The 13,960-nt window shown below is 37.9% G+C and overlaps 1 protein-coding gene across 6 annotated transcripts in view; it reads right to left on the bottom strand.

The window, feature by feature from the left end:
- oxr1a (oxidation resistance 1a) overlaps positions 1–13,960 on the bottom strand; it is a 124,847-nt gene that overhangs the window by 96,933 nt on the left and 13,954 nt on the right. For 4 of the 6 annotated variants that reach the window (XM_056761801.1, XM_056761798.1, XM_056761799.1 and 1 more), the window contains exon 1: positions 4,556–4,728. The exons of 1 other annotated variant lie outside the window; for it this stretch is intronic. In XM_056761801.1, coding sequence (XP_056617779.1) covers positions 4,556–4,713 — 158 coding nt within the window. In that variant the 5' untranslated portion in view covers positions 4,714–4,728. Of the gene's footprint in view, positions 1–938; positions 980–4,555; positions 4,729–13,960 lie in introns of those variants that run through there. One more of the 6 variants, XM_056761800.1, reaches the window with a different exon arrangement.

Consider the following 13,960-nt stretch of genomic DNA (forward strand, 5'->3'; position numbering starts at 1 on the left):
TGGATGGATTGAATGATAAATGCCGGCGGAGGATGGGAGAGGTGGAGATGGGGGGTTAGGCTTTGATCAGCCTGGTTAACTGGGACACACTCAGCCAAATCCACTTTTTCTGATCAAGGGGGATTATCGTGGCCACCACACAGCTTAAAGTTTGTCCTGGAGTGTTTACTTTAAACAAACATACCGACAGACGGACGGACAGACCCAGCATTTGTAAAAAACAACACTGTGCTCTTCTTGCAACTTGCTAGCGTGAGAACATCATGCGGTATTATAGCTGGTTGCCAGGGTGTTGCTATGGAATAATTATACATCACAGCAGGGAACCTTTGTATGTGTACATATGTTAATTAAATGTTCCTGTGAATTGACAATACAAATAAACAAAATATATATTTGCACTGATTTTATTGTTTGAGCCGTATTAAATCAGGACACTGATGACAAATTAATCGTTCAATAATTTTAAGGCAAACACTCTCAGATAGACTTTGTTTTGAAGCACAAGCAGCCGCCACTCAATCCTTTAAATCAGTTTAATTCTGTCTGTGTCCCACCACGTCTTTCCAACTTAAAGCAAATCTACCTTTTATTCTAAGAGCTGTCATTTAACTACTATTGACTGACTGTGTTGTGAGGCAAATTCACCATTTAAGGAGGATTTCCAGAGAAGGAGAAAGTTTAAAGTTACAATCCTAAAACAACACACTACTTATTGATTACTAAAAGATTCTGGTCTTAAAAACCAAATTGTTTTATTGTTCACAATCCCAAATGATTGGAACTCAATAGCCACTTTATTCAGCTTTATTTCATATTCTGCTATAAAAGCTATAAAGTCAGACACAATTTCAGTTCTTAGTAGTTCAAGTGCAAATTTCATAACATTTCATCTCCAAGGCTAAGAAAATCACAGCGAGGAAAGTTTGCGTACGTACCATGTCTTCCGCCATGAGGGCTCCATTGATGGGGTGCATTCAGAGCTCATCTACTGTATGGACTAACACGATGCTGTGGTTAAGCTAAGAGAAATCTAAGATCATGTGACCAGAGAGTCGGCCACTGGGGTAATGTCATTAACGGATATATCCTAGCGACTGAGGATGCAGAGGGATCTTGAGCTCCACAATAGGATTTAAATTGCGCAAGACGTCACGGAGAGAGAAAATAAAGAACATGAATGGGAGTCTGAATGAATGAGTGAAACATATCTGATCTAGCCAACTTGAAGAATGTATTCATTAACATTTTTTCTCACCTCAATGGCTCAGCCAGTAAAACATCTATTAGACGTGTTGCTTGCCAAAATTCCCCAGAATACATGAGCACTTTTAAAAGGGCGTCAGTGAAGAAAGATGTTTTTGCTGCCAGATGGTGCAGTTACAGAATCTACCAGCAGGGGAATACTGGGCCATCTAACCAAACCTTGCAGATCCAGATAACAGGAAGACGATTAAAAACTGCCCCAGTTCTGTATGGTCCTGGTCCATCACCTAATTTGCTTTTGTGCTCAAAACGGTGTTCCAAAAACCTACTGAACCAACTTAAGCAGCTTCTGCATTTGAAATGAAATCAAACTGGTACATTGGCACAGTCTACATAGGTTGCAACCAGTGTGTTTCATAATAAACAGCGCTCCAACTCAACAACTGCTTTCCAGAACAACAACGCAATACTTTATTAAGTGCAAAAAGAAATATGGCATTATACACAAATATAGAAAATGTATCTTTATGCGTTTTTGGTACTGAATGAAGTACATTTATAACAACATTTCATTTGCGATGCATTATGGGACGAGGCTGCTATATCATGTCAAAAATTTAAATCATTATTATTTTGGCCAATATTGACATCGGGATCTCTTTTTTCTATTAAAGATTTATTTTTTGGTGCTTTTGCCTTTTTTTGTACAGTAACAGTGAGAGGACCGGAAACGAAACGGCTGAGAGAGGGGGTGGGATCGGGAAAGGACCACGAGCCAGGACTCAAACTTGGGTCAACCGGAGCGCGACAGCATCGGTCTTTTTTAATACGATTACTCACTGACTTATTGAATTAAATAATAAATAAATAAATATCTTAAGTTCTATTTCACATTTGATTTAACTAAATAAGGAAAACATGTAAGAAAAATAGAAAAAACACATAAAAAGAAGTGATATTAGACTAAATAAACTTCACTAAGCTTTGAACATTAAGCAAAGTAACTGATTTACACACAGAGGACTTTTCTGATTGGCTAAAACACACAAGCCACTCCCCCAATTTCTAATTCCATCCTAGGGCTGCCACAAAAGCACATCTATGATTTCTCCAGACACCTTCTGTGTTATCTATCAAGCAGAGACTATTATGCATGTTATTTCAAAAATTGCATGACCAAATGCATCACTTTCAAACAAGTATCGCAGTAGTACATACATCTTTAAACAAGTACCCTAAAGCACCATGGTAGATAAAATACAGCATCCCTTTCATAACCTGACAGGCATAAACATATTTCAAGGTACCTTTATATTCCTAAAGTATTCCATACCAAAGGACAGTAACGAGTGTACATTAAAAATGTCTTGCGGAGGTAGATGCTCTTTTAACAGACATCCTAATAATACAACCAAACACATACCATCCATTTTTGTCCAGCAATTTGTCTACATGAAGCATGCACTACTGGAGATATATTTTAATAATAAATGGGCCGCTCGGTCACATCTGTATTCCGTCCTGTTTGCAGTGGGTGGTGCAGGATGATATTTCTGGGCTGGGGTTGAAAAATAGACCTGCTCTGAGATGGCTTACCAACCGTGGTCCGGAATACAAATGAACCTGCCTCGTATTTATGGCAGGATGCTGTCTGTTAGCCGGAGCCAAAAATAACCAGACGGCAGCACTAATAAATACACCGACAACACAATTCACACCGGAAGGCTAGGAGTTCATCCCAAAATGTATTAATTCTTGGATTTCGAGACTATAAGAATCAAAAGTTTACACCAAAGATTAGAATCAAGCTTATAAGAAACTGCTGAATACCTTAAAGTGATAGTTCACTCAAAAATAAAACCTGTCATCATTTACTCACCCTCTTGTCATTTCAAACCTGTTTGACTTTCCTTCTCTTGCAGAACACAAAAGAAGTTATTTGAAAATGTTTTTTAACCGGAGCCCATTCACTTGCATTGGTTTTGTGTCCATACAATAGAAGTAAATGGGGTTCAGTGCTGTTCGGTTGCCAACTTTCTTCAAAATATCTTATTTTGTGTTCTGCAGAAGAAAGAAGTCATAAAGGTTTGAAATGACAGATTTTTATTTCTGGATGAGCTATCACTTTCAGAGCATGGGGATTTGGATTCATCACAGTGACCCGAATCATTGATTCATCACTGACTGTTTCCATACATCCTACCCAAATAAAAAGTCTACTTTGAAGCTTAACAATGATAAAATGATAGTTAACATGGCACACAGATGTTAAACTCAAACAAATGGGCACTTCATGTGGTAAAACCTGTTGGGCACCCAGGCCGAGCTCGAGTAGATTGCATTTTCAAAGGCGATAAATTGAAATTTGGTCTGTTCTTGCCCTCACCCTGTTAGCCTATATCTAAGTGTTGTGGTCAAGCATCACTATGGAAGCAAATAAGAGACATAATGTTTTGAAATTTAACAGCCTATGAATACTTGATTTTGAATTATTTTACTTTGGAAACCATGTATCTGAATTTATTTGTTTCGAATTTACCTCTATGAAATTTAAATATGAAAATTCTTGATTTCCAATTTAAAAACCTGAATTTAATGCTCACAAATTCAGATAAAAAAAATCTCAAATTCAGATTCAGATCTCAAATTTCAAGTTAATACTTTTCAAAGAAAACATATGTCTAATTCGACTGCTCAAATTCAGATCGAAAAATTCAAGTTAAATATTCACAGGAGTCAGTTCAGTGACGACGGCCTGAAACCAGTCGACCTGCAGGGAGGTGAAAAATAGGCTAGAATGCTCAACAACACATGGAAAAGTACATATGTGACCCTGGATGACAAAACCAGTCTTATGGGTACATTTTTCAAAATTGAGATTTATACACCACACGAAAGCTGACTAAATACACTTTCTATTGATATATAGTTTGTTATGATAGGACACTATTTGGCCGAGATATAACCATTTAAAATTCTGGAATCTGAGAGTGGGAAAAATCTAAATATTGAGAAAATCGCCTTTAAAGTTTTCCAGAAGTAGTCCTTAGCAACGCATATTAGTAATGATGGGAAATAAATGAAACTAACACCATTGATTTACCACAGCTTAAACTTTATACACACAAAATTTCATAAAATTAATTTTCCAGGAACATATAAAATTTTACACCTGAATTTTACACTTGAGCTGGCAACGAATCATCATTAACAGAGGCAGACCAACATGCTAAGATGATGTTTTGTTTACATTTTGTCAGAGCAAAATTGGCATAACTTTGACATAAACAACTCATGAAAACCACTACTTTGTAAAGAAGGCATTTAAGAACGTATGTGACTGACTGACCTGAACTTTGAAGAATTTTCCCACTCAAGCGGGTCGAATTCTGAGTCCGCAGTGAACACTTTGTATTCCTTCAGGTCACGGAGTCGAAGCGATCTAAACATTGATTGAATTCGTCGTCTTCCGGGGCATCCTCTTATGTCAAGCCGGTCTCTGGACATTCTGTATTATCTTCCCAATGATTTGCGAAACAATCATTTACTAGGTTCATTAAATTATTGCTGTCATTAGCGTTTAGATTGAGCAAACGCGCTTCCATCAGAATCCATGTTTTGAAGCGCGATCATGACGGATTGTGTACGCTGCGCACGTGAGACGCTATAGCAGGCCGTTGCTAAGAGGAAACAGGTTTGTTTTAACACTCTCTATTGGCTTACCCTTGTAATGACATAGAAGAGAGTAGATTAACTTGAAAGCGGAATCTCTTAACTTTACATAGATAGCAAACTTGAATGGGTAGTTTTCATAGAGCGGACAGCAGCGAGTTAAGTTTGTAGGCATGTTTCTGACCATTTTTTGTTCGCGATATTAAGGGATCGACTGACTAAAATAAAGTTTTGATATATTTACGGTAGGAAATTTACAAAATATCTTCATGGAACATGATCTTTACTTAATATACTAACGATTTTTGAAAATAAAAATTGATCATTTTGACCCTAACAATGTATTTTCGGCTTTTGTCAGAAATATACCCGTGCGACTTACGACTGGTTTTGTTGGCCAGGGTCACATATATTTATAAGTACATATATTTTTGTTGATTGCATTAAAGGTGCTGTGTGTAATTTTTCGGAGGATCTATTGGCAAAGTGCAATTTAATATACATAACTATGTGTTCAGAGGTGTATAAAGACCTCACATAATGAAGCGTTTTGCTTTTAAAATTTCTATTTATGTACACCTCAAGTCCCCTTACATGAAATCCACCATGTTGTTTCTACAGTGGCCCTAAATGGACAAACTGCTCTACAGAGCGTGCTTTGTAAATATGTTATTTCCTTCGCCAAAGAAGAGAAAATGTGACGACATCTTTGTTCTGTGTCAGCCACCGTGGTGCTTCAAAAGGGAAGGGTGGACTGAGTAGTTGGCTGCGAATTGCAAACTCAGAGCTAGATATTTAAAATTTCATAAATTAGACCTTTCACTAAGAAAAATGCTAAATAGAAAAATTATTATAATTTTGGTGTAATATACGGGAACTTCAATATGCAGAATTCTCTATCAGAGACGAAAACTCTAACACGACTATTTCATCGAGCCAGACCTGCTATGAATTATTAGCAAAATGGCCAACAAGGGAAAAGCAACGAGGAAAGAAATTTATCACGTTTTTTTCCCACATCATGCAGAATGTTGCATATTTGAGGTTGGAGATAAACGTGTGCGCTGTAGGTGCTAAATTATTTCTCACACATGGAAAATCATCTCGGCCACTGTAAGTCACCCAGATGGAGGCTAGGGAAGATTTCAGCCTTGGGGGAAAACAATGTGGTAGGATTCAAAGAGGACATCTCTCTCCCTCTATATGAGAACAGCTCAAACTGCATTGCTGGCTTCAAAACTGTGTACCTGTTCTGATTCCCATGAAACTCTCTGGATTGCACAACAGTCCATCACGGAAATCTCACTTTTCTCTTTTTTAGGCAGGTCACATGACACTGTGAGTTCACACCATTCCTGACTGTGTCAAAGCAGAGACAAAGCCGTGGATCTTCATTAGCAGGAATCACTGAACTGTCAACAGTTAATTATTAGTATGAAGAGACTGACGGTTGTTTGGTGTGCCGATGGCACCAGGGTTCTGTAAAGGCACTTTAGAAGGAACACTTGATTTTGAGAGGACATATGGGAGATGTCTTTTGATATTATTGTCATCTACAAGCCTGGTAGAGAACATGAATCAATAAGAATACATTATAGAGGTTAAATATGAAAGCATAAATTGTTTAAACACATTTTTCTATTTTGTAACTTACTGATTTAACATACTAATACAAAAAATTAATCTATGAATCAGCCATAAACTTGGTGCATTTGGTGAAACTGGGTATTATCTTAAAATAAATTAATTTTCTTGACACGCTTAACAAGTATTTGCGTTTCTTTGAGTTTTGGTAAGTGATCATCTCATATTTTTGTTCTATAATTTTTTCTGCTTAAATGAACAAAATGAACAAACTTATTTTTTCTTAAAATCCCATACAACTGAATTAATTGTATCAGAGATTCATATTTCAGCCATGCTTAAAAATGAGATATTATATGATGTTATTATGATATTAGTGGTCACACCCTGTGATATGTGGTCATTATACGTCTTAGACAGTATTGTACGAATTGTACGAATTTTACGAACATTTTCGTTAATGCTAAAACACAATGCATTGCAGTGCATAATGTAAAATACATGTGAAACAGTAGAAAAATAAATCCCTCATAATAAAAATGTATATCTTTACCTATTTTTTGTCGGTGTCCTTCTGAAACCTTGAATGTCCAAACTCATTGTTTTACTGCAGCTATTTACAGATTATCTATTACTATGAATGGAAAACTGCAATCTGACAAATTGTGTTCTAGTACAATTTGAGCTTAAAAATAACATTTTATGGTACAGTTGTTTTCAGGTTTAGACAGAAATGTGATGTTTTTCTGTGATCTTGGCCAACGATTTTAGAGTTATCTGTCTTCCCAGACAAGCAAATAAGACTGAAATAGTTCTTGCAAGTGTGTCCAAGGGATAGTTAATAAAAAAAAGTATGTCCTCATTTATTCCCCTCATGTCTTCAAAACCTGTATTTGACTCTTTCTTTTTCACAAAAGAAGATATTTTGAGAAATCAGTGGGGTCCAACATTTGTTTACCAACATTCCCCCAAATTTTTGTCGTCAAGTCATGGTTTTGAAATGACATGAATACATAACAAAAGAAGTGTGTTTTTGTGCGAACTATCCCTTTAAAAGTCTTATGTATGCTATACACGGTGTGTATTGTGCGGTGCTCAGTAAATAACTTTTGCCAGTGACTTGATGACCTTCAGTGATAAAAAGGCAGGCGGGGTGACTCCGCTTTCCTTTGAGCTTTGCTCAGCCTCTTCAATATGTGATGGTGAAGATATGTGTTCTGCAGCAGTGATTGACCTTTCCTGATAATTACAGTTACTCTGCTGCCCTTGGGCTTCTCATCGCAAAAATAGCAGTTATGTAACTCAGCAGAGGGATAGCGACTGATTTTAAATATTATATATGTGTCCTCTGACAAGGATGAGCATGTATCCTTTGGCTATTTGATTTTTTTGAAACATGCAAACAAGCTTTGCAGTGATTCTTGTGTGGCATTTTCGCATCATACACATTTTATCACCGGAGGTTGTCAAGCCGATGCACTGTTTCTTGTAGTGGGTGTATACGCTGTCAGATGGCTAAACGTTACCGGTGGGCTCAAAATCTGATCACAAGGGGGACGTGTAGCTGTATACTGTATATGGATGTATAAGATATCAATTTTATCAGACAGTGAATCTCGGAATGGGGAAATGATTTTAATGATGCGCTAATGCATCAACCTCATATAGTTTGCTGTCAAATTACGGCTCTCCTGTTTTTGCCAAGTGGTTGATATCCTTAGGACAACATCATGTTGACCCTGGGACAACATTTAAATTTCAGATTTCAGAAATAAGTTTACAGTTTATTTTTAATTCAATTTTTCAACCAGGATTAGGTGCTTCTAGACCATTGTTTTTCACTTATTACTTCCATCTGATTTTAGGGGTACATTGTGATAAGGGTTTGGTGTGGGTTAATGTTTTATTTATAAAAATGTTATCCTTAGGTCAACAAAATATGTTGTCCTGAGGACATCAACCACTTGCCGATATGTATCTCTACATAAGGGACAAACAAATAAAAAAACTAAAACGGCTCACAAATTCATTCATTTCATCTTCACCAAAACAGCACTTAACTGTTCCACACAAAGCAGATTACTTGAGCTTGAATGTTTTTACTTATATTACTGGTCAAAGTAATGCATGAGATCTAATTATTTCCAGTTGCTTTGTATCAGCAAATTGTTTTGAGCATCTCTATATTGATGAGACAAGGATTGCTGGATCCATGCGGCGGGACAGATTTTCATGCAGTCTGGAACATTTGGGGTCACATGAGATTTCATTTCTACAGTCGATGAAAGTAATAAAAGGTGTGCTTCAAATATTTCGGCATTATTATACGTCATCATGACAAATTGTAATTTTGTCTTTTAATACTTAAATGATATAAATAAATAATAATATTATATTATATGTGACCCTGGACCAAAAATCCAGTCTTAAGTAGCACGGGAACTTTTTTAGATTTGTAAAATTATAGATTTTTATTTTATAACAAAAATCCTTAGCATATTAAGTAAAGATCATGTTCGATGAAGATATTTTGTAAATGTCCTACCGTAAATATAACAAAACATTATTTTGGGAGTAATATGCTATGCTAAAGACTTCATTTGGACAACTTTTAAAGGCGATTTTCTCAATATTTTTATTTCTTGCACCATCAGATTCCAGATTTTCAAATAGTTGTATCTCGGTCAAAAACTTTAAAGCTTCTTTATTCAGCTTTCAGACAATGTACAGTACAAATCTCAGTTTCAAAAAATTGACCCTTAAGACTGGTTTTGTTGTCCCGGGTCACATTTAAATATTCTTATTATAACTTAGCTGAACAAAAGTTAATTTCTTATAAACCATTTAGGGCTTTTATATATTTGCAGAATTAATATGAATTGTATTCTTCTCAAACTAAAAAAAATATAATTGGTGAGAAAATTATACTTTATCATATACTTTATAGTACTACTGTATTTAATGATATTTATTTACTTATGTTTATATCCTTTAAGATAGTAGTTAAACCATACTAAGATTTAAGCCAAATAAGATTTACAACTATAGATTTCTGGTTTAATTTGCAATAAACTTCTTTGTTATACCATGGTATTTGTATTAAAACTGGGGTAATAGAAATGGAAATAAACCTGCCAAAGAAGAAGAACCATGGTTACTACACTTTTGATATAATAAAACCATGCAAAATTTTCCTGAAGAACATATAATTGAATGTACCTGGAAAAAACATATCTTTGCAATTCCATTTGGAGTCACTAGCGACACAAAAATAACACACTACAACTTTAAAAACTGCCCGATTAACGGTTGTTGCGTAATCGTGCCCTACTACAGTATCTACTTAGGAAGGCAGCGGTTTGCTTGGCCTTTCAGGCTAAAAATACCCACAGCAGCTAGCGGGTAAGTCTCTCTGAGGCCCTGTAATGAGCTCTGTCACATCAGCCTGGCCCCAGCAGCGCCTGTGGTTGTCTCATGTCACTTTCCATTCGCCACAGCAGCCACTGAGACCTCCAGTGAACCACCAGGAAGTCAGAACAGCTCTGCCACGTCTGTCGTTCCGGGTTCAGCGATTCCACGGGCCGCCTGGAGGCCTGCACGCCTTACTGAGCTGAAGGTGAAACGGGAACAACATTTATCAAGCTTCGGAGGATCGGCGGATGTCTACCTTCTGTGGTGAAGATGGCGGAGAAATTGATGTAATCATATCAATCTGTGCAAATGCGAACTCTCTGCTTATCAGCTCTAATGGCTTTCTGCATCACTCTTTACTTATATAACGCTGGTTCATGCAGTGCTACGAACACAGCACATTTTTAGATGTTTAATCTAATAAAGATGTTTATCTTTTAATTTTTTTGTAAATGTGACATTTTTTGGGGTAATATTATACAAAATTTATAACCCAAGAGAGGTAAAATAAATATGATAATTAAGTTTCGACTGTGTAATGTTCTTAGCAGCCAAGAATTAACAACATAAACCTGTGCTCAGCACAAACCATGTTTATCCATATTTTCATTTGCACAAATTTTGTTTATTGATTTTGAAGATAAGGGCATGTCAACCTGTTAATGTTGGCATTTACCACAGTTTTTCATGCCTAATTTTGATCAAATATGCACATGAAGAGATAATGATCAATTGCATTTTATCATTTGCACGTGATTTTCTTTCTTGTTTAGTTTCAGCCTATTAAAACGTGCGGCACCAGTTAAAGGGACAGTTCACCCAAAAATATAAAATTCTGTCAGAGGTACCCTCATACCATTCAAAACCTGTTCATAACTTTCTTCTGTGGTAGACACAAAAAAGGATACTTTAAGAAATTTCTCAGTGGTTTTGTGCCCATACAATAAAGTCAAGGGGGTCCAATGTTGTTTGATTACCAACATTCGTAAAGATTTATTATATATGATATAAAACACTAACACTTTTTTAGCTTAACTATCTTTTTATAAAGTGTATAGCATCCCATGCTCAGGTTCCCTGTTGCTGTTTAAAGAGTCTATAGGGCTCTTAAAGAGACTGGTGTTTTTTCTCAGGACACCTAATTCAGGGATATCTGTCAAGTAGTAGAGACATTTCCTGCATGTTACTCCATAAAAACACAATGCAGAGCATCTTTAATGGGACAGGACAGTGAAAAGTGACAGAAAATTATAGAAATTGTGGTTGGATTTAAGAAATAATACAAGCCAAATTTGAACCTGAGTCTCTTGCACAGTCAACACATGTGCCCTACTTTCCACCAGCATTCTTAAAGAGACAGGTCAATGTGGAATGGGGAAAATGTTCTTTGTACAGTAGCCTATATTTTCATACTACACCATCTCAAAAGATCAAGGACAATTTGATTCCTCATGAAAATCAGATTTGTTGCATGCATTCAGCACTCCACCATTTACTCGTATATCTAAGTGCCAGCAACTGCACGGCCCAATATATGAAATAACAGACAATTAACAACCAGCTGAGTCCCTAAAGATGTACCGCAGAGCGGAGACAAAGCCATTCCATTCCACCTCATCTCCCGCCGTTTCATTCCTCATTCTTTAATCTACGAGTCATTTCTTGCCCATTTTTGACCTTGGCGTGCAGCATGTGTTTCCGGCCTGCTATTAAACATGCGCTGGTTTCAATCAATATTATCAATGACTTCTAAGGATGAAAAAACTCATTAGAGCACATTGAAAGGCCAGTGCGAGCGTTTAGCGCAGGTGATAACTGCTATCTATAATTGAATATTCCTGATTCCAGGAGACATAATCTCCTCGTAGCAACTGTCAATGCTTGAGCGCAGAAACAAAACGCTTCATTTCAGACATGTACTGTATGTCTGCGTGTCTGGAGGAAAATGTTATTATTCAAAGTTGTTCTTTCATATCTCAGGAGATTTGAGTTTTGTTTAAAATGAAAGTTCACCCAAAACTGAAAAATCTGTCATAATTTACTTGTAATTACTCTTGTAATCTAAAACCATATGACTTTTTTTCTTCCGCAGAACACAAAAGAAGATACTTCGAAAAATGTTGTTAACCGGAACCTATTTACTTGCATTGGTTTTGTGTCCATACAATAGATGTGAATGGGGGCCGGCGCTGTTCGGTTATTAACTTTCTTCAAAATATCTTCCTTTGTGTTCTGCAGAAAAAAGGAAGCCATACACGTTTAAAATAACAAGAGGGCGAGCAAATGAACAGAATTTCATTTTCAACTGACAGTATTTTTAATTTCAATTTCAAAATTTTCCATTTCTTAAGTCAGTATATATGTTAAGTAGGGCCGTCAACGTTAACTGCGATTCATTTTTGTTCAGATTAACGTGTTTAAAAATATTGAACACTATTAACCAAGTTGTCATCCTTTGTCTAGCGTTACATTATATAAATCACGCTCTAATTCATGTACAGGGTTTTAAACCACTTCAGAGCGATTTGAAACAGTTGCTTTGACACCTTCAGTAAAGATATAGAGCTTGTAGCTGTGGGACACGGCAAAACGAAGAATGCAAAAAATTCTAACAAAGATTATTTTGTTAACTGGATTTAGATTCTCAAGTTTTTGGCCAAAATGCATCTGAAAGTTTGCCCAACTGAACTATCAATATTGCGAGAGTTTGAAAGTAGCATTGCAGCATGTTCAATTATGTGTTTATTTATTTTTTTCTTTTATAAATATTAGTGTTTTAGTTCTAGCTGGCTTAATTTATGCATATCGTTGTTACTGTTAGTTACAGTATCTGTTGAGTTTAGAGTTTTTTTAATGAATGATGGTTCCCTTTCTGTCGGTCTCTCGACGTTGTGTCGAGAACGACAGATGGGGTTCGCCCTTGAGAACCAATCAACTCTGACTACTATAGAAAAGGCCAATGAAATTTGGCGAATGAAATTTGCATGCCGGGCTCCGCCCCCGGATATCCGGTATAAAAGGAAGCCGGCGTGCAGCATTCATTTACCTTTTGTTCTTCAGAGCCTTCGCTCATGACTACGAACTGAACGAATTCAATGAATTCTTCGTCTTCTTCTACTGCCGGATCTACGACGTGTAGCAGCGGATCGTCCCTACCTGCAGCGACCTTCCCCTGGGCGTCTCGGCAGTTCCGAGGGTGTGAGATTTATCTAAAAGTCCTTTTCAGGACTGACTGAGCATTCTCCAGCGCGGCTGTTCTCTTTGGTGCGGAAAGGAATGGATACGATCGCTGCATTAGGTGTGTGGGCGTCCAGCACACTGAAGCAGCGTTCGTTGACACATCTGCCCGCACTGCGGGTAGATTGTCATTCAGAAGTTGCGGTCACGGGTGGCTGTCTTCCTACGGGAATCAGCCACCATTTCGTTTGCTACCAGGGCTGTGACATCTGTGGCTACGGCCCTGATGACCACCCATGTTAGCAGCGTTAGTGATATGGGGAACTCTGCGAACGTAAACCCGCCAGCTAAGTGCTCACGGGCCGATCGCACCCCGATTCGCTTTTCTGAACATTCCCCAACCGGCGGTGGCATACCGTCCGGATTCTCACGCACACACATCGAGAAGGACATGTTCCGCTGTTCTCTTGGGTGCGGCAGGGGACTGACACGATCGCTGCATTAGGTGTGTGGGCGTCCAGCACACTGAAGCAGCGTTCGTTGACATATCTGCGCGCACTGCGGGCAGATTGTCATTCAGAAGTTGCGGTCACGGGTGGCTGTCTTCCTACGGGAACCAGCCACCATTTCGTCTGCTACCCGAGCGGTGACATCTGTGGCTACGGCCCCGATGACCACCCACGTTAGCAGCGTTAGTGATATGGGGAACTCTGCGAACGTAAACCCGCCAGCTAAGTGCTCACGGGCCGATCGCACCCCGATACGCTCTTCTGAACGTTCCCCAAACGGCGGTGGCATACCGTCCGGATTCTCACGCACACACATCGGGAACGATGTGTGACGTAGATGAGATGTCGCTCGCAGCATCGGAGGGAGACTGACATCCGACTCTGACGAATCCGAGCTCCAC

This window comes from Triplophysa dalaica, chromosome 12 (assembly GCF_015846415.1).
Source record: "Triplophysa dalaica isolate WHDGS20190420 chromosome 12, ASM1584641v1, whole genome shotgun sequence".
In the NCBI taxonomy this organism is placed as follows: Eukaryota; Metazoa; Chordata; class Actinopteri; order Cypriniformes; family Nemacheilidae; genus Triplophysa; species Triplophysa dalaica.